The following is a 21582-nucleotide window of genomic DNA, read 5'->3' on the forward strand; positions in this document are numbered from 1 at the left end:
CTGTGCATCGCCAGGTGTGACCCAAAAAGCAAAAAAAAAAAAAAAAAAAAAAAAAAAAATTTACTAAATGCATTGCTAGTAAAAAAAAAAAACACTTAAAAAAATTTTTTTTGGTTTGGGGTCACCTCTCACAGTGCTCAGGGTTCACTCCTGGTTCTGTGCTCAGGGATCACTCCTGGAGTGGCTCAGGAGACCAAATGTGGTACCAATGATTCAATTGGGGTTGAGCGCATGCAAGGCAAAAGCCTTAAACCCCTGTACTATTTCTTAAGCCTGTTTGTAAAAAACACAATTACAGGGCTGGAGCAATAGCACAGCGGGTAGGGTGTTTGCCTTGCATTCGGCCGACCCAGATTCGATTCTCAGCATCCCAAATGGTTCCCTGAGCACTGCAAGAGGTAATTCCTGAGTGCAGAGCCAGGAGTGACCCCTGTGCCACTGCCGGGTGTGACACCCCCCCCCCCCCAAAAAAAAAACAGTTGCAGAAAAATGCTGACACTCCACTTCTCAGAAGTGTGTCTTTCTATTTAGATAAGGCTTCAAAAGTTGACAAGTCATTTGGCAACTGGTAGGTCCAAAATAAGTAAGAAGAAGAGAGGAAGGCGAATTAGTCCTCAGCATTTTCAAATGAGAGATACAACTTTTTTTCAAATTTACAATCTAAATGAGCAGCCTTTTCCAAAATGAGCCAGTTTTGGCAAGATTTCAGTTTGTTGGGATAAGTGTTCTCTTAGTTAGCCTGATAAATAACAAGTATCAGAGACCTCCTTGGAGGCTAGAGGACTCTGCTGACTGTCCTAGCACAAGCGTATCACCAAAGGACACACAGAGTCACTTGGACTGTGATACATATTTCATCTTTTCTATCTAAGAGACAAAAGCTTTCTTATGGTAGGTTTCATAAATTTTAAGTTGATATTGCTATAGGAAATATATGGATTAGAAAACTGACCCGACAGTCTAGTTATATGGGTTCACATTCCGGCACCATCATTTTATAAGCAAGATAATTTAGACAATTTTTCTTTTTTCTTTGGTTTTTGAACCACATCTAGTGATGCTCAGGGGTTCCTGCTTGCTCTGCACTCAGGAACTACTCCTGGTAGTGCTTGAGGGACCATATGGGATACGAGAGATCAAACCTGGGTTGGTCACGTGCAAGGTAAATGCCTCAACTGCTGTATTGTCTCAGCAGCTCCAGAAATTAATTTCCCTCAGCTTTTTTTCAATTGTAAAAGAACATAGGGGCTGGAGCGATAGTACAGCGGGCAGGGCATTTGCCTTGTATGCAGTCGACCCGAGTTCGATCCCCAGCATCCCATATGGTCCCCTGAGCACAACCAGGAGTAATTCCTGAGTGCAGAGCCAGGAGGAACTCCTGAGCATCGCTGGGTATGACCCAAAAAGCCAAAAAATAAAAAAAATCTGTACGTAAACACACAAACCTAGCCCAAGAGATGTATATCTAAAAAAAAGAAGAAAATAATATCCTTCTCTAAGCATTATTGTTCAGATTAAATGACATAGGCTATTTAGGGCAATGTCTAATAGACAGCAAGGGCATTATGTGCTAAATTTACGATACCTAAATAATCATCTAATGTTAATGTTAAGTAAAACATTCCTGATACTGAGCCATCAGCTCAAGTAATTCCACTTCATCACTAAATTGTTTTGCTGATTTATCAACTGCATGAGAGTTACACTTCTCATATGTTTCATTCCATTCTTGAGTCATTTGTTGAACATTTATTTACACAAACAACTTCAATGTGTGTGTGTGTGGGGGAGTGTGCTTCATTAATGAAAGAATTCTGTACCCAATTTATGGTGGTCTTCCTCTGTATAGCTCCTAACTCAACCTCACAAGGATTTTTGGTATCTCTAAATGTTCCTTTTACAATTCTGTTAACTTTGTGTAAAGTTTTTATTCTTGTCTACAGTTTTGACGTTCTTATCCCCTGTTCACTTGCAACATATGCTGCCAAACTCCTAATATCTACCTTCTTATGTCTGAAGCCAGGTTACTTAAAACTAGAAAAAAAAAATCACATAATACTAGAAATACTAGAAATAGGAAAACAAACATAAAATTTAGCAATAAGATCACAATCAACTCATGCAGAAACACACAAAATACACAAAATAAAAGCTCATGTGCAATCATCACTGTCACTGTCCTCTCATTGCTTATTAATTTGTTCGAGCGGGCACCAGTAATGTCTCTCATTGTGAGACTTATTGTTACTGTTTTTGGCATATCCAATACACCACGGGTAGCTTGCCAGGCTCTGCCATGCGGGCGCGATACTCTCGGTAGCTTGCCGGGCTCTCCGAGAGGGGCAAAGGAATCGCACACAGGTCGACCGCATGAAAGGCGAATGCCCTACCACTATGTTATCGCTCCAGCCTATGTGTGCAATCATAAAAATTTAAAATCCTTGGCAAGTAGTCCAATACAGTAATACAGGCTTACCCAAAAAGTAGAAAAATTAAACAAACACTTGAGTAAAAAGAAGACAACACTTGGGACCAGAGTGATAGCACAGTAGGGAGGGCATTTGCCTTGCATGTGGCCGACCCGGGTTTGATCCCTGGCATCCAATATGATCCCCGGCATCCAATATGCTCCCCTGAGCACTGCCAAGAATAATTCCTGAGTGCAGAGCCATGGGTGAGCCCTGAGCATCATTGAGTGTGACCCAACAAGCCAAAACAAACAAAAAGAGACAGGGCACTTGCACAAGTGCCATGCACGTGGCTGACTCAAGCAGTCTGATCCCCACTGCTACATTTGGCTCCCTCTGTCCACCAAGAGTGCCCTCTGAGCAGAGCGCCAGGAGTAAGCCCGGAGCACAGCTGGTTACAGGCCAGAACAAAACAGAGAAGACAACACTAGTTCTGGTTGAAAGGCTAGCATAGAGATAGAAATATCAATACTTGCTAAAGTAATTTATAAACTTAATGAAAAATTTAATATAAAACCAAGTAAAGTACCATTTGGGAGAAAATGCTATTTAATAAATATTATTGAGGGGATGGAGCGATAGCACAGTGGGTAGGGCGTTCGCCTTGCACGCGGCCGATCTGGGTTCGATTCCCAGCATCTCATAATATGGTCCCCTGAGCACCGCCAGGAGTAATTTCTGAGTGCAGAGCCAGGAGTAACACCTCTGCATTGCCAGGTGTGACCCAAAAAGCATAAACAAATAAATATTATTGAATAAATTGGTAAATGCTTTAATAAAAAGCAACACTATGGGACAAACATGCAATAAGGAAAGACCTGGCTCATAGGAATAGGAAAAAATTTAGGCTTTTTTTTTTTTTTTGCTTTTTGGGTCACACCCGGCAATGCTCAGGGGTTATTCCTGGTTCATGCCCTCAGGAATTACTCCTGGTGGTGCTCAGGGGACCAGATGGGATGCTGGGAATCAAACCCCAGTTGGCCACGTGCGAGGCAAATGCCCTACCCGCTGTGCTATTGCTCCAGCCTCTAAGAATAGGAAAAAATTTAAAAGAAACATTTGATGGGGGTAATGGTAGAGGTTACTCTGGTGATGGTATTGGGGCTGGAACACCAAAGGCCCATAATAACTGTATGAACAACTTTGTAAGCCATGGTGTTTAAAAAAAAAATTAAAGACACTGAGAAAATAGCCAGTATTTCTTAGTTAAATAAATGTAAAAATATCTCACATAAGCAAAAACACATCAAAATAGCCCAATGATATAGACAGGATTATAAAGGCTGTCTCCCTTTGGGGCAGGAGTGACAGTACAGCAGGTGGGCATTTGCCTTGCATGCAACAGACCTAAATTTGGTCCACGGTATCCCGTATGGTCCCTTGAGCACTGCCAGGGATAATTCCTGAGTGCAGATCCAGGAGTGACTCTGAGCATCAACAGGTATGACCAAAAAGCCTAAATCAATCAACCAATAAAGGATGTCTCCCATCATGAGACATCCCATATTATTACACTTCTCTGTTAGGTCATCAAGTAGGCAAGAGAAAATTTACTGTAGACCTGATCACACCCTTGACTTACAAACTCCATTTTAGGGTATACCACCCAAAGAAATGACTCAAATAAAAAAATGTACATAAGGGGCTGGAGCGATAGCACAGCGGGTAGGGCGTTTGCCTTGCACGTGGCCGACCCGGGTTCTAATCCCAGCGTCCCATATGGTCCCCTGAGCACCGCCAGGGGTGATTCCTGAGTGCAGAGCCAGGAGTAACCCCTGTGCATCGACGGGTGTGACCTAAAAACCAAAAAAAAAAAAAAAAAAAAAAAAAAGTACAAGCAAGCTGGAGCAATAGCGCAGCGGGTAGGGCATTCGCCTTGCATGCGGCTGACCCGGGTTTGATTTCTCCGCCCCTCTCGGAGAGCGGCAGAGAGTATCTCGCCTGCACAGCAGAGCCTGGCAAGCTACCTGTGGCGTATGTCAAAAACAATTACTGGTGCCCGCTCGAACAAATCGATGAGCAACGGGGATAACAGTGACATAATTATCTACAGAAGCATATTAGGGAATTTTACATCATCCCTTTTAATTGGCAATATCTTTACTTCACAAGTGAGAAATAGGTAATACACAGACTGCAAATATCTTCCTTGCAACTGTATAATTTGCGCAACAGGTTTGGTTTAGGGTTTGTAAGGAGGCTGTAGATTCTAAAGTGATGCTCTGAGCCACATCATATGGACCAGTGTCCTTAAACCACTTCCTACCCAGGGACAGGTCCCTGCCCTGCAACCCCAGCAGCAGTAACTACCAAGGCACAGGTGAGAGGTTTTCAATACATCTATACTCACAGACTGGCACCAATCCTGGTGGTTGAGGAACACTGGTACTCTGTTTAAAAGGAAAACCTGAAGAAGGGAACACCTGAAGCAACTATAACTATAAAATGTCGTACGTGGGAGCTACACAGTTGCAGTGTTAAGTTTTTATGAACTACTGCCAGTAATAAAAACTGAAACCCAGAATCTTTTTGCAGTAATGATGAAATCTAAATATTTTATTTATTTATGATTCTATAAATAAAAGGAATGAACAGACTACCAACCTTCTGCATACAGTCGTTCGGCGAGGAAAACGGCATCTCGGTAAGCATAGTGATTTAGTGCTTGCCATATAGCAGCCTGCAAGAGGAAGGAAAAGAATGTAAGAATCGCTTCACGTAACCATGTGCACAGTTGCATAAAATACTTAAACCAGGGGCTGGAGCAATAGCAGAGCGGGTAGGGCGTTTGCCTTGCACGCAGCCGACCCGGGTTTGATTCCCAGCATCCCATATGGTCCCCTGAGCACTGCCAGGGGTGATTCCTGAGTGCAGAACCAGGAGTAACCCCTGTGCATCACCAGGTGTGACCCAAAAAGCCAAAAAGCCAAAAAAAAAAAAAAAAAACAAACAAACAACAACCTTAAACCAACCTTTTTCACTTAAATGAAAAAACTTCAGTGTCCACAGTGCAAATGCCACTACACGGCTCTCAGTATAACTTAATTACTCAAGTCTCAATGGGCTCATGGGCCTTCATGCCTTTGTACTTCCTTTTCCTTCATTTTTTTATTTTTTAATTTATTTATTTTTTGGTTTTTGGGTCACACCTGGCGATGCACAGGGGTTACTCCTGGCTCTGCACTCAGGAATTACTCCTGGCGGTGCTCAGGGGACCATATGGGATGCTGGGATTTGAACCCGGGTCGGCCACATGCAAGGCAAACGCCCTACCCGCTATGCTATCACTCCAGCCCCTTTTCCTTCATGAATAATTTGGACTGCTTTACCTACTCTTCTCACATGCAGAATCTAAAGACCAAGCTAAAATAACAGGCACTTCATAAATCTTTCATGGCTTTTACTTTTCTCAAATATGCTCCTTCTAGCGGAGCACCTGCATTATGCCAGTTACCTGTTTACAGATAACTGATTCCCACCCTCCAAGACAGGCGCTTATAGTAATGGTTCTCAAAGAATTTCACATCTTTGAGGAAGATGTTGAAATACATAACACCTCCCACAAAAACTTCCCCCTATTCACCTCCACTCAAGGAAGCATGATGGCAAGCAAATGAGTACAACTATCTTCAAAACTATGTGAATGTTCATTTTTTTAGTTATGAAATATCACATAAAGCATAAATGATATTTTAAGCATTATATTGAGGCCCATTCAGCTAGGAAATAAACTCAGCCCACCCTGTCTCCAGTCCAGAACTCAATATTGCGTGGAAATCTGCACCAGCATCTGCCTTTCTCCCTCCAAGGGTAGAACCGCCACAAGACTGCACTTTCTCATAGCTCACAAGATCGTACACTGGCATCCTAACGGCAGTCACCTCGCCACACAACAACACACAAAGCTAGTTGTGGAAAGAAGAATTAGATTATATCTGGAATAGTGGCAGGGCCCAGGACACTGAAAGACTTCTTGGAACCAGGAAGGGAAAATCGAAACTAGAGTGTAACAATAAATCTTATCAAGGGGCCGGAGCAATAGCACAGCGGGTAGGGCGTTTGCCTTGCACCCGGCCGACTCGGGTTCGATCCCCGGCATCCCATATGGTCCCCCAAGCACTGCCAGGAGTAATTCCTGAGTGCAAAGCCAGGAGGAACCCCTGAGCATCGCTGGGTGTGACCCCCCCCCCAAAAAAACCACAACAAATCTGATCAAGATAGCTCCGACAGAGAGGAAAGAGAGTGACACATACTTGGTTCCCTCAGAGCTCCCAGGGGGTGGGGGAAGTGTGAAAGGTGAGCGGAAAAGGCCAACCTCCGGACCGCCAAGTCACGGGGGAAAGCAGCGCGGGACCCTACCACGCCTAGAGAGAGAAGATGGTAGCCCTGAAGACCCAACCAGTTACGGAACCTCTGACAAAGATTCAGGGAGAAAATGTTGAGGACGTTTAAGGAGCTCAAAGAAACAATGGAACAGACAGCCACTAAGACACAAGAAGATATGAAAGTAGAAATGAGAAAACCACGAGCAGAAATGATGGAAATAAAGAAGCTGGTTGATGAAATGAAAAACTCACTGGAAGGCTTCAGAAACAGAATAACAAAGAGTAGCTGAGGAAAAAATTAGTGAGTTTTAGCTGCAGAAACTTCCAGACAACAGCAGAAGATGGGGAAAAGTCTCAAAATAAATGAACAACAGGAAAGAGAACTTGGGGATGAATTCAAGAGGAGTGCCGTGAGAATCACCAGTCAAAGAAACCATCACCGAGAAGTTTCCTGAGCCAAATGGCACATGCACCCAGATTCAAAGGCCTGACGGGGACCAGTTAAGCGACCGAATAAACAAGCCCAAGACACATCCTATTCAGAACAATGAAAGAGAATGCTGAAAGCAACAAGATTTTCAAAGAAAACACATACAAAGGAGCATCCTTAAAATTTATAGATTTATCAAATGACTTACTGAGGCCCAGAGAAATGTGGGATATACCAAAACAAACAAACAAACAAAACCAAAAACACCCTTTAATTAAGTGAATGCCTCACCTCTTATTTTACCCAGCCTGACTTTTCTTCAGATTTGAAGGAATGATACACAACTTCATGAATAAACAGCAGACCAGGAGGTTCATAGACTCAAAACCAACTTTACAAGAAGAGCTGTAGGGGCTACTTTAAGACAAGATGAATCACAAACACACCAACTTCTACAGAAAGACGGCACAAAACTCCATAATTCCACTCAATGTCAATGGCCTAAATATACAGTTTGGCAGGATGGACTAGAAAACTGAATCCAACCTTCTGCTACCTATAAGAAGCGCATTTGAACAGTAGGGGCAAACACAGACTCAAAGTCAAAAGTTGGAAAACAGTATTTCAAGCAAACAAAAAAGGCTGGGGTGGTGATACTTGTATCAGACAACATCAACTTCAGGCTTATAAAAGTTGTAAGAAAGAGGTCAGAGCAACACTACAGCAGGTTGAGTGCTTGTTTTGCATGTAGCTAACTGAGTTCGATCCTTGGCATCCAATTTAGTCCCCAGAGCACCACCAGGAGTAATTTCTGAGTACAGAGCCCAGAGTAATTCCTGAGTGCAGAGCCTGGAGTAACCCCTGAGCATTGCTAGGTTGGTCTAAGAAACAAAAAAACAAAAGTTGTGAGACAGAGAGGGTCATTTCTTAATAATCAAAGGTCATGTACAATCAGGAAGATCTCACATTGCTAAACATGTGCAAGGGACCAGAAAAATTTAAAAAATTGCTAATAGTCTTGAAGGAAGACACTGATAGCAACACAATGATTGGAGATTCCCTCACCACTCTGTCACCTCTCAATAGATCAACTAGACAAACTCAGCAAGGAAGTACTAGCTTTGAAGGAAAAGAGGGGTTTATATGGCTTTTCATCCCCCCAAATCTGATACATATTTTATTCCAATGCAGTGAGACATTCTCCAGGACAGACCACACACCGGACCATAAAACACACCTCTGTAAAGTCAAGAGGATAGACACCCTAACAACTCTCTTCTCAGACCATGATGTGTTGAAAATAAAAGTGAATCACAAACAGAAATGGAGAAGTAACTGAAACACCTGGAAATAGAGCAACCCACTACTGAACAACCAGTGGGCCAGAGAGGAAATCAAGAAATTTCCTGGAAACCAATGAGAATGAGGACACAAGGTATCAAAACTTGTGGGAAAAGCAGTGTTAAGAGGAAAGTTTATAGCTATGAAAGCATTCATTGGGAAGGAAGGAAGAACCCACACAAATAACCAAACTACACAGTTTAAAAAACTGGAAAATAGCTGCAGAGAAAAAGCCCAGTATCAAAAATACAAAAAAATATGATACAGGGGCCAGAGTAATAGTACAGAGGGTAAGCAGTTTGCTGTACATGAGGTTGACCTGGGTTTGATCCCCAGCATCCCATATGGTCCCCTGCACACCACCAGGGCAACCCCTGAGCATTGCCAGGTGTGGCCAAAAAAAGGAAAAAAAAAAAAGAAAAGAGTAAGAATAAGAATATGACATTGCCAAATCTTCCTTGGTAGACTGGGCTAAGAACTCTAGGGCCCTCTCAGGATAGGGTGGACCAAGTCCCCTTTCTGCCTGAAGGCACAGCAGCCCGCAACCACACCCAACACCTGACAGAAATGGCCCATCTTCACATAATTTCAGAAAGAATGACAAACAGCTGGATCTTCCTTCCTAGGAGGGATGGATCTTTGGGCTGAAAACTCTGAGGTAGTCTCGGAATGGGGGTGAGCCGAGTAGAATCTCACAGAGCCCCCTGTCCCCACCAACCAAAACACCAGCGGTCCCCACCCCCACCTGCCATGGTGCCAGCAGAGAAATTAGTCCAGCATTACATCTTCAAAAGGACTTGAAAGGGACAGAGCGACTGTACACAGGAGGGCGTTTTGCCTTGCACACGGCTGAACCAGGTTCATTCCCTGACGTTCCATATGGGTCCCCGAGCACCACCACGAATGATTCCTGAAGGCAGAGCCAGGATTAAGCCCTGAGCATCGCCGGGTGGGGCCCAAAAAGACCAAAAAAAGAGAAAAGAACATGACACCCCCCAACTGAGGCCCAGCTCCACAACTGAGCCTCATCAAACTATCAAGTGACCCGACGATTCCAGCTCTATAGCTCCTGGTCCTCACAAGTCCAGTTTCATAGTACTCTCAGCCCAGTTGGATCACATCAAAGCTGCTGAAATGTAGAAGACCACCCAGTTGGATACAGAAGACCAACCAGCCCAGCTGGATCAGATCAAAGCTGACTGAAAGGTGCACAGAAGCCCACCAAACTCAGAGAGCCTAAACAACATACAGAAGGCTGCACTAACCAGCACGGTGGATCCTCAGACAATGACTTTAGTAACGCTGTGAGATACAATGATAATCACAAACTGACTCTTATTGGTCTAGGTGTTGGTAATTCCACTTGCCTTTGTGTTGTAACAAACAAATTTGTACCTGCAAGGGGGCAGGTTGGGGTGGTGGGTGGGGACATCAGTAGAGGGATGGGTACACTGGTGGTGGGACTGACGGTAGAGCAGTTAAAGCCTGAAACTGTATTATGAACAACTTGATAAATCACAGTTATATTTAAAAAAAAAAAAGAACCTGGAAAACAGTAAAAGAAGCCAAAGGCAGGCAGGAGAAAGGAAATAATAAAACAGAGCAGACATTAATGAATTGGAAAAAAAAATCCAAAAGATTGATTAAACCAAGAGTTGATTCTTTGAACAAATAAACAAGATCAATAACCACTAGCAAGAGAGAGAGAAAGAGAGAGAGAGAGAGACTAACGAAATTAGAAATGAAAGAGGGGACACCACAACAAGTATCACAGAAATTCAGAGGATTATCAGGGATGACTTTAAAATCTTTATGCCACATAATGGATAAATTCTTGGACTACTATAACCTCCCAAGGCGGAACCAAAAAGACAAGGAACACCTGAGCAGATGGATCACTGTTGAGGAATTTGAAACAGTAACCAAAGGCTTTGCTCAAAACAGAAGCCCAAGCCCAGATGGATTCAGGAGTGAGTTCTTTGAATCAAACCTTTAAAGAAGAGCTACTGCCAATCATTCTCAGACTTCAAATTCAGGAAACTGAAGAAACAGAAACACTGCAAATAGTTTTCATGAAACAAGCCTTACCCTGATATCAAAAGCTGACAGAGACAGCACAAAAGGGGAGAATTACAGACTGATATCCCTGATGAACACAGATGCAAAGATCCTCAATAAAATACTAGCAAATCAAGTCCAACAACTCATCAAAAAGATCATACACATGCCCAAGTGGGAATGCAAGGCTCGTTTAAAATACAGAAGTCAATCAATGAAATATACCATAAGAATAAAAGGAAAAATAAAAATCATACGATCATATCAATAGGTGCCGAGAAAGCATTTGATATGATCCAGCACTCAATCATGAAAAAAACTCAATAAAATGAGAATTGAACTTCCCTTAACACAGTCAAGCCACTTAGCCACAAACACAGTTGGGTTCAATCCCTGGCACCCCATACAGCTTCCTGAGCCCCGCCTGAATTGATCCATGAGCGCAGAGCCAGGAGTAAGTTCTGAGCACTGCTGGGTCTGACTCCCAAAGCCAAAAACATTATACTCATTGGGGAAAAGCTAAAAGCCTTCTCTCTAAGATCAGGCACAAGACAAGACTGCGCTCTCTCACCACTTCTATTACAGTACTGGAAGTACTTGATAGCATTTAGGTAAGAGAAAACTATTAAGTCATCCATCCAGAAAGGAGAAGAGATAAATGGATCTAGAAAGTCACTTTTTCTTGCATTTTAGCAACCACTACAAGAGTCTTGATCCTAATCTGTTAGGATTAGGAAAGAATACTTTTAGTTTGAAATAAAAAAAATTTTTTTAAATTCATTTATTTTTACTGTATTTAAACACTGTGGTTTGGGGCCGGAGCGATAGCACAGCGGGTAGGGTGTTTGCCTTGCACGCGGCCGACCCGGGTTCGATCCCCGGCATCCCATATGGTCCCCCAAGCACCGCCAGGAGTAGTTCCTGAGTGCAAAGCCAGGAGTAACCCCTGAGCATCGCTGGGTGTGACCCAAAAAGCAAAAAAAAAAAAAAAAAAACACTGTGGTTTACAAGGTTGCTCATAATATAGTTGTGACAGGCATTCAATGTTCCAGCACCAATTCCTTTCCCTTCACCACGTCCCCATTCTCCCATCCATGTCACCGCACCTGCCCCTTAGCAGGCACAAAATAATTGATTTCCTATTACTCGTTAAAACTAAATGGCTAAAGGAAGTATCCAAAAAATACTGCAGTAGGGGCTCGAACCATAGTACAACAGGTGGGATATTTGCCTTGCATGTGGACAACTCAAGTTTGATCCCTGTCATTGTATATGGTTCCCTGAGCCAGAGGAGTTATTCCTGAGCCCAGAGCAAGAGGTAACTCACGAGCACCTCCAGATGTGGGCCAAAATACAAATGGGGTCAGAGCAATAGTACAACATGTAGGGTGTTTGTCTTTCACTCGGCCAATCCGGGATTCAATCCCCAGCACCCCACATGGTCCCCTGAGCACCGCCAGGGGCAACTCCTGAGCATCAGTGGGTGTGATCCCCTCCATCCCCCCCAACCCCCTCCGCAAAGGGAAAAAAATATGTATAAACACACAAAATACCACAGTAAAAGAAAATTTATGAAAATTGTTCTATCTCACCATGGGGCCATTAAGTCCTCGTGAGAGGTTTCACTAAGCTGTTCTCGTTGAGACTTCTGTGCTACTGCTTTTGTTTACTGAGCTCAGTTGGCCTCGGTGTTACTTTCCCAGCTAACTCAAGTGTGCTCCTACTGAGATGTCAGTTTTGTGGAATTTGGGGGTGTCACCTATGCACATGCAGCTGCCTGCTCCAGAAACTCTAGGATGTGGATATGGCTACGGCGCTTCCAGAAGTACGGTGGGGGCAGGGAGCTTGCCTGCCCCCACTCTGAGAAGACCCCAGAGTTCGCATCCTGAAAACTGGTGTACCTGAAATTTTTGATGGTTTGTCTCTGCAGACAGTCAAGAAGCAGTAGAGTTGGGCCATTGGCACAGTGGCAGCTGAGGGTGTGGGTATGGCTACAGGAGATTTGGGCCACCCGGCTCCCAAGGGCACCCCAAGGTTTTCAGAGACCGGTGTACTCATAAATTTAAGCAGCTTGGATTGCAAGTCTTCCGATAGTCGTCAATCTGGAGCGCTGTGTTGCCAGATGAGTTTACCCGGCAGCAGTGGGTTGTGGGTGTGGCTGGGGGGCTTGGGGGGGGCAGGGCTGTTGGTGGGGTTCTTACCCAAAATTCGGGATGAGCTTTACCATGCAAAGCCAGATAAAAATAAAGTAAGGATAGATGAAATAATGAGTACGTTAGCGACTTAATTTTCGGAAATTACAGGTTGAAAAGTTTAGCAGACTACTAAATTCAACCACCATTTACAGAGCGGCTGCCAGAGAAATAGGGAAGTAAGCTTTGCAGACAGAGTACCCGAGTTCGACCCCCAGCACCATACAGCTGAGTCCTAGCACTGAGTCACATAGGCCAGCTGGCCAAATACTGCCAGGTGTGGGCCTGAGGTCTCCTGGGCCACCAAAAACAAACAAAAAACCCTAAAAATCGAAGAAAAGCTAAAAAAGATATTTAGAATCCACTTTCTCTTGTCTACACCCAGTCTGTAACAGAAACTTTTCCTTTAAACTTGTAGTTTCCTAAACAGTCTTCTTGCCTCTAGTCTGTAATGAAATGCACCCAGTCCCCGGATTACCTCTCTCAAACATAAATATCACCACCAAAGATAGATGAGGATGAGAAAGTTGAGTTCAAAATTCATGTTCTAGGACTACTATTTCTGTGTCTTAGGAAAATATCTGAATGTCTGTAAGTCTTAGTCTCTTCATTCAAAATATGCCTCCAGAGTACAGCAGGTAGCGTTCAATCCCCAGCACCCCATACGGTAAAAATCATATATATATGTACATATATATATATATACACTTGCCTTGTACATGGGATGCCTATGTGTGTGTGTGTGTGTGTGTGTGTGTGTGTGTGTGTGTTTGAATCACACCCGGCGATGCACAGGGGTTACTCCTGGGTCATGCACTCAGGAATTACTCCTGGCAGTGTTCGGAGGACCATATGGAATCCTGGGAATCGAACGCGGGTCGGCCACATGCAAAGCAAACACCCTACCTGCTATGCTATCGCTCCAGTCCCCATAAAAGTCAGTAATATTTTAACTTGTTTTTAGCACTAGAGTACCATTTCTAAAAGTCTGTAGGGCAGTAAATGAAAAATAGATCCGGAATTCCAAAACAATTACTCATTCAAAAAACACTGAACATTTGCTACAATAAAGACAATTATGATAATTAGAGAAATAACAAGTAGGATAATCAATGAAATATAGGGAAAAAAACCATTATTTTTGCCTTCAAGAAGTTGTAACCCCCAAAGTCATGGGATGAACCATAAATGTTCTTGGGGAATCTCAACACTTGGACAGCATAACTAAGCAAAATATCTTATTCAGAAAATAATAAAGGATACTCAAATCTAATTCGGCTCAGAAATTATTTCCTAATGCTTAATATGATCTTTTAGCCCATCACAGATAAACAAGGACACACAGACACAGCTAGCTACAAATCGAGATGACCAAGTTATTTCTGAGCTTCAGTCCTGATTTGGGCTGACACCAGGTGGTGCTCAGGGCTTACTCCAGCTCTGTGCTCGGGATCACTCCTGGCAATCTACCTGTTGTATATCTCCCCAGCCCCATTTAGAAGAATATTAAAGTAATGTCTTTTTCTTCCTTCCTTTCTTTTTTTTTTTTTTTGCTTTTTGGGTCACACCCAGCGATGCACAGGGGTTACTCCTGGCTCATGCACTCAGCAATTACCCTTGGTGGTGCACAGGGAACCATATGGGATGCTGGGAATCGAACCCAGGTCAGCCATGTGCAAGGCAAATGCCTTCCCCGCTGTGCTATTGCTCCAGCTCAGTAATGTCTTTTTTCACTGTAACATAAGCTTAGAAAGGTAGAGATCTGTTTTGCCCAGTGTTATGCTCCCAGCATCTACTTTTTAATGTGGATTTATAGTGAGTCATTATTAATAATGAGTCATTACTACTGAATGAGTAAACAACTAATTGCTGACTTATGGTAGTCCTCCCACTGTGCGCCCTAAGTTTCTCTTTATACTTGTACAGCCAACAGTTGAGGAACTCTGGAAATCTCTACTCATGACAAACTCCACAGCATACAGAAGAATGATTTTGTAATACAAATCAGATCACCTATGGATTCTTCAATTAAATATGAACATTTCCTAAAAATCTCCTTGTTCACTTGATTGTAAGTGAAAGAACACAGTGAGTAAAAAGAATATACCCAGGATTTTAGTCGATACTCAAATTTGTTTGCCAGTACTTCGAGCAGTACAATTTAATTTTCTCAGCTCTATCTCTTGGATAAATGAAATCCACATTATCTCTGTGTGAATTAAATGAATACAGATACTTGTACTCCTACTATATTGATGGGCACATATTAGATGCTGAAAGCCTTTTCTTTGCCCATCTCTTAATATAAGCAAAGTTTAAAAATATAGGCTCTAATTCCCATTAAATAGCATCTTCCAGGGGTCAGAGTTATAGTACAGCAGTTAGGGTGTTGGTGTTTGCCTTGCATGCAGATGACCTGGGTTTGATCCCTGGCATCTCAATTGGTCCCCAAGCAACATCAGGAATGATGCCTGAAAAACCCTCCACAATATTGAAGCTAACGATATCTTCAAAGATGACAAGCAACTGATCAACCAAATGGAAACAAAGATAAACAAATGGGACTATATTAAACTAAGAAGCTTCTGCACCTCGAAAGATACAGTAACCAGAATACAAAGACAATCTACAGAATGGGAAAGGATATTCACCCAGTACCCATCCGATAAGGGGTTGCTATCAAGGGTATACAAAGCACTGGCTGAACGCTACAAGAAGAAAACATCCAACCCCATCAGCAAATGGGGCGAAGAAATGAACAGAAACTTTCCCAAAGAAGAGATACGAATGGCCAAAAGGCACATGAAAAAATGCTCTTTATCACTAATCATCAGGAAAATGCAGATCAAAACAACTATGAGATACCACCTCACACCACGGAGAATGGCACATATCCAAAAGAACAAAAGCAACCGCTGTTGGAGGAGATGTGGGGAGAAAGGGACCTTTCTACACTGTTGGTGGGAATGCCGACTTGTTCAGCCCTTCTGGAAAACAATATGGACGCTTCTCAAAAAATTAGAAATTGAGCTCCCATTTGACCCAGCAATACCACTTCTGGGAATATATCCCGGAGAAGCAAAAAAGTATAGTCAAAATGACATTTGCACTTATATGTTCATCACAGCACTGTTTACAATAGCCAGAACCTGGAAAAAACCCGAGTGCCCAAGAACAGATGACTGGTTAAAGAAACTTTGGTACATCTATACAATGGAATACTATGTAGCTGGTAGAAAAGATGAAGTCATGAACTTTGCATATAAGTGGATCAACATGGAAAGTATCATGCTAAGTGAAATGAGTCAGAAAGAGAGAGACAGACATAGAAAGATTGTGCTCATCTGTGGAATATAAAATAACAGAGTAGGAGACTAACACCCAAGAATACTAGAAATAAGTACCAGGAGGTTGGCTCCACGGCTTAGAAGCTGGCCTCACATGCTGGGGGAAAAGGCAGTTCAAATAGAGAAGGGAACATCAAGTAAGCTCTGGTTAAAGGACCCTCTCGGGAGGGGAGATGCGTGCTGAAAGTAGACTACAGATTGAACATGATGGCCACTCAATACGCCTATTACAGACCACAACACCCAAAAGGAAAGAGAGAGATCAAAAGGGAATGCCCTGCCACAGAGTGGGGGGGGGGGGCGACGGAGAGGGAGGGGATGGGATTGGGAGGTGGGAGGGATACTGGGTTCACTGGTGGTGGAGAATGAACACTGGTAGAGGGAGGGATGCTCGAACATTGTATGAGGGAAACACAAGTATGAAAATGTGTAAATCTGTTACTGTACCCTCATGGTGATTCACTAATTTCAAAAATAAAAATAAATTAAAAATAAATAAATAAAAAGCAAAAAAAAAAAAATAAAAAAGGAGTGATGCCTGAGTGTTGAGCCAGGAGTAACCCCTGAGCGTCACCAGGTGTGGCCCCCAAACCAAATAAACATCTTCCAGAGTATCCACCACAAGTACTTATCATGTAGATATGTCATAAAAGACCCACACAATCCACTATCAACCTTAGATATATTGATTAGCCAGAATATCTGACACATACACTATGATCATAAGAACCTAGAACTTTGAGATATTTCCTTTTCCTTTTCTCTATTTTTGGTTTTTGGGTCATACACATTAGTGCTCAGGGAATCACACCTGGTGGGGTTAGGGGGACCATGCGTGGTGCCAGAGACTGAACCCACACTGGACACATGCAAGGCAAGCGCCCTACAGGCTGTACTATCTCTGTAGCCCCTGTTTTCTTTTGGTTTACGGGGCATACCCAGCTGTGCTCAGGGCTTACTCCTAGCTCTGCACTCAGGGATCACTCCTGACAGTACTCAGGGGACCATATGCAGTGCTGGGGAACCGAACCCAGGCATCCCATGTACAAGGCAAGCGCTCTTTCCACTCTACCTCTCTAGCACTCCTCCCTCCATCCCTCTTTCTCTTTTTTCATTTTTGTTTTGGGGCCACATATGGCAGTGCTCAGGACTTACTCCTGGCTCTGCACTCAGGGGTCACTCCTGACGGGCCTGAGGGTCCATACGGGGTGCTGGGGATTGAACCCAGGTTGGCTGCGTACAAGGCAAATGTTCTACCCACTGTACTATAGCTTCAGCACCTCATCTTCTTTCTCTTTATTTTTCTGAACTCTTCTTTTGAAAATTAAGCAGACGGCTCACAGGGTAAGTGCATGCTCTGCATGCTGGAGGCCCTACAGGTACTACACCTAGAACCTAGTCTAGGTGTCCTGAAAACCACCAGGAGTGCCTCCTGAGCACTTGTGCAGAAAGCTGGCAGGAGCCTGTGAGCACTGCCAGGTGTGTAACCCCAAAACGAAAAAATTAATTTAAATGGTAAAATAAAGAAATTAAAGCTTTTTTAAAAACCCGCACACTCAAGAACCCTATTATTCACTTCTGATTTAAAAATCAAACTTTGGGGGCTGGAGGATAGCACAGCGGGTGGGGCATTTGCCTTGCACTCCGCCGACCCAGGTTCGATTCCCAGCATTCCATATGGTCCCCCGAACACCACCAGGGGTAATTCCTGAGTGTAGAGCCAGGAGTAACCCCTGAGCATCGCCAGGTGTGACCCAAAAAGAAAAAAAAATTAAATTAAAAAATAAAATAAAAATCAAACTTTGTTCACAGTATCATTCCTTTACCACCATTTCTTAAGATGGTCAGAAATGAAAAGTGAAAGAAGTCAACTCAAACTCCTCAAAAAAAAAAGAAGCAAAATTTGCTATTATAGGAAAAATCTCACATACACTTTTACATCCGTTCTGTTCAATTACCTCTAAGTTCCTGACTGACAGCATCTCTGGGGAGGTTGAGGGGGAGGGGACGGACGGACAGACAGACTTACTCTCTAACTATAAACTGCTAGAGGATGACCAGCAGGGCCAAGATCAGCTCCCTGATTATTAACTTACTCTTACCCAACTGCTGGTGTGCTTATGCCCCCTCAAAAAGGTCTCACGCAGAACATTATCTGGGCAGTTCTGCAAACTAAAGCCAAACGGACAAAGTGCTGCTAAAAGAAAGTTATGAAGCTAAATAAAGCTGTCCCAATCCTTTGATTAAGTTAATAGGTCTTAGGTTGTATTAATTATAAATATAAATAAATCAGAGGCCAGAGAGATAGCACAGGAGTTATTTTTCTTGTAGGCGGCTGCAGCTATGAATCTCATTCAAATCCCACGCACCATATATTGTCCCTACAGAACCACCCATTGTTGCTACTGTTTTGGGCATATCGAATACGCCACGGGTAGCTTGCCAGGCTCTGCCATGCGGGCAGGGTACTCTCGGTAGCTTGCTGGGCTCTCCAAGAGGGGATCGAGGCTTGAATGAACAATTTGAGGCTCTTTCTGCTCCTGGAGCAAGCAGATATCATTGAGCTACACATGCCAGGGACAAATGGAGACGCTACTGGTGCCTGCTCGAAGATAAACGGGATAACAAGTGATACAAGTGATACAGAACCACCAGGAGTGGCCACTGAGCACCACCGGGTGTTCCCCACCTCAAACACACACACACACACACACACACACACACACACACACACACACACACACACACACACACACACACACACACACACAATGTAACCATAAAATGTAACCCAAACCCTTACTTGCTCATTCTTCACACACACACACACACACACACACACACACACACACACACACACACACACACACACACACACACAATGTAACCATAAAATGTAACCCAAACCCTTACTTGCTCATTCTTCTATTATGAAATACTAATTAAAATATAAATAGGGCCAGAGAGATAGCACAGGAGTCAATTAAGGTATTGACTAGGTGTGCAACTGACCCTGGTTTCACCCCTGGTGTCACAGAGCCCCCAGCACTGCTGGGAGCAGCCCCCCCCCCCTTGCAAGGTGTGGCCCACACTCCACTTCCATCCCAAACCTAAACAGTGTTCTTTTAAAAGGCTCAAATGTGACCACATAAATTGTTTTGTTACAGTTTTCCTTAAAAAGGAAACAGCTTTTTTCAGTCCATAGAAGCAGGTCTTGAAAGTATTAGATACAAGAAGGTACAAGAGGAAAACAAATGACCGTGGAAAAATCTCCCTGTTACACACAACCAGCAAATTTCTACAACAACTCTCATTTAGTTTAGGTCTAAGTCAGTGAAGTTAGTCTGAGTGCATCTCTTTTGGGGGCCTCTCAAGCAGTGCTTAGGGGATCCTAGGGTCACTCCTGGTGACACCCTGCCAACAAGGCCAGGTGGTTCCATGCCAGGCCCTGAGGACTCAGAGCTATGTTCAAGCCCTGGAGTGTCAGGGATCCCCAGGGCCACCCCAGCACTGCTGGGAAGCCCTGTCCCTGGGGTCACACCTGGTGTTGCTTGGAGCCTGTGCTTAGGTGACCCTGTGGTGCCAGGGTTGGGACTCGGGTGCCCCAGCCCTTCAATCTGCAAAACTGTGTCCACCAAGGGCCATTGAGCAACCTCTCAGAGGAATTTCTGATTATCACAAATGGAGGAAGATCATCTAGTAGAAAGAGCCAGTGGATGCTATACAACACCCCAACACTGTACAGGAGAACCCCCCCCTTTTTTTTAGTAAACTGTCCCAAATTGAGGACTCCTGGTGAACATTACTAAATAACTGGATTGTTACTAGTCTGTATATTTCCCCATCTCTTGCCTCTTTCCTCCTTGCCAACACCACCAGATTAATCTTCTGAAAACTGCTTTTATTGCATTAACTCCTGTCCAAAAATCTATACTGCCATCTATCAATACATTAAATCTAAACTCCCCCACCAAGATGTTAAGCCTTTTTATAAACCTGATTCTACCTTACTAGCAAAACCTTAATTGTTCCTGAATTCCCAAGGTTTTACTATTCTACTGTTCTCTTGTTCCTAAACACTATTCTTATCTTTGGGCTTCTGCTAATGTTATGCCTTGACAGGACTATTCTTTCTCTTCACTTCCAACTCAATCCTTTCTATCTTCTGAAGTTTTTTATTCTACTCCTTCAAAAAACCTTTCCCATTCTCCCTCTACACTGGGCTCTCTTTTCCAAAGTTTTAGCTGTGCAATCAAATACACTGATTTATAACATCCAAAGATTACTGCTAAACACCCACCAAGACAGGATCTCACCAAATATTAGCTGCTAAGCCCTTGAGATTGGTTTCACAAGGATTTCCGACTCAATCTGTTCAAAATGATTTTTTTGGGAAGGCCTGGTTTGGAAACACCTGGTGGTGCTCAGGGGCCATTCTTGGTTCTGTGTTCAGGAGTGACCCCAGATGGTGCCCGTGGCACCATTATGCTGTGCCAGGGATGGAACTGGTTCTATTTCACCAACCCCAGAAATGAAATTCTCTCTTTTTTGAGGGGTGGGATGGGGCACTCTCAGCAGTGCTCCTCACAGCATATTCCTGATTCTGTACTCAGGGATCACTCCTAGAGGGGCTCAGGAACCATGTGTGGTGCCAGGGATCAATGCCAGGTGGCCTATGTGTAAGACAAATGCCCTGATAATGCTATTTGTCCAATCCCCTCACACGCTTTTCAAAAGTTTCAGCATGTCTTTTACAGGGCTTTTAGCTTGACTCAGGAGTGTGACTTCCTTTTCATCTGTTATTTTCGTTTAGGCTACATCTTAACTTTTTGCTTTTTTGATGCTGCTCCTGTTGTAGCAGAAACCAGGGCCTAGATCAAGTTCCTTTTAGGTCTCTCCCATACAGCCCTGCCTCGAGTGGCCTTTCAGTGTGTAAACACTACGTTGTCATGTTCTAATGCTCTCTCTCTCTCTCTAGGTAACAAGCACATGAGCTGCATCAGGACACTGCTCCATAAAGAAAATAAGTATTTGCAATGACTTCCTCATTCACCTCTACTTCCTAAAGTCTATTATTTTTTCAGTTGAGGTATTAGTAGCACTACATTCAAGATACTATAAGGTACCACAATACAAGATAACCCTAAATATAGGTAATCTGTTTTAACAAAAAATCTCCTAAACAAATTTTTCAACTAATTTGAATATATATAATATAATTTGAATATATATCATATATGTGTATATATGTATGTCATATATATACGTACGTACATATACACATGTTATTGTTAGGGTCACAGCCAGCAGTGTCTGGGGGCTTCCAGGACCATACCTGGTGGTCCTACCAATTGAACTACCTAGGTCAAATACATAAATATTTAAAATAAAAGCCAACTAGTTAAATACTGATTTATCAAT

General features: G+C 43.2%; 1 protein-coding gene across 6 annotated transcripts in view; it reads right to left on the bottom strand.

The window, feature by feature from the left end:
- CDC27 (cell division cycle 27) overlaps positions 1–21582 on the bottom strand; it is a 65183-nt gene that overhangs the window by 39868 nt on the left and 3733 nt on the right. For 5 of the 6 annotated variants that reach the window (XM_055130666.1, XM_055130667.1, XM_055130665.1 and 2 more), the window contains exon 2: positions 5073–5148. In XM_055130666.1, the coding sequence (XP_054986641.1) occupies positions 5073–5148 (76 nt within the window). Of the gene's footprint in view, positions 1–5072; positions 5149–21582 lie in introns of those variants that run through there. The other variant, XM_004618010.2, reaches the window with a different exon arrangement.

Source organism: Sorex araneus, chromosome 3 (assembly GCF_027595985.1).
Source record: "Sorex araneus isolate mSorAra2 chromosome 3, mSorAra2.pri, whole genome shotgun sequence".
In the NCBI taxonomy this organism is placed as follows: Eukaryota; Metazoa; Chordata; class Mammalia; order Eulipotyphla; family Soricidae; genus Sorex; species Sorex araneus.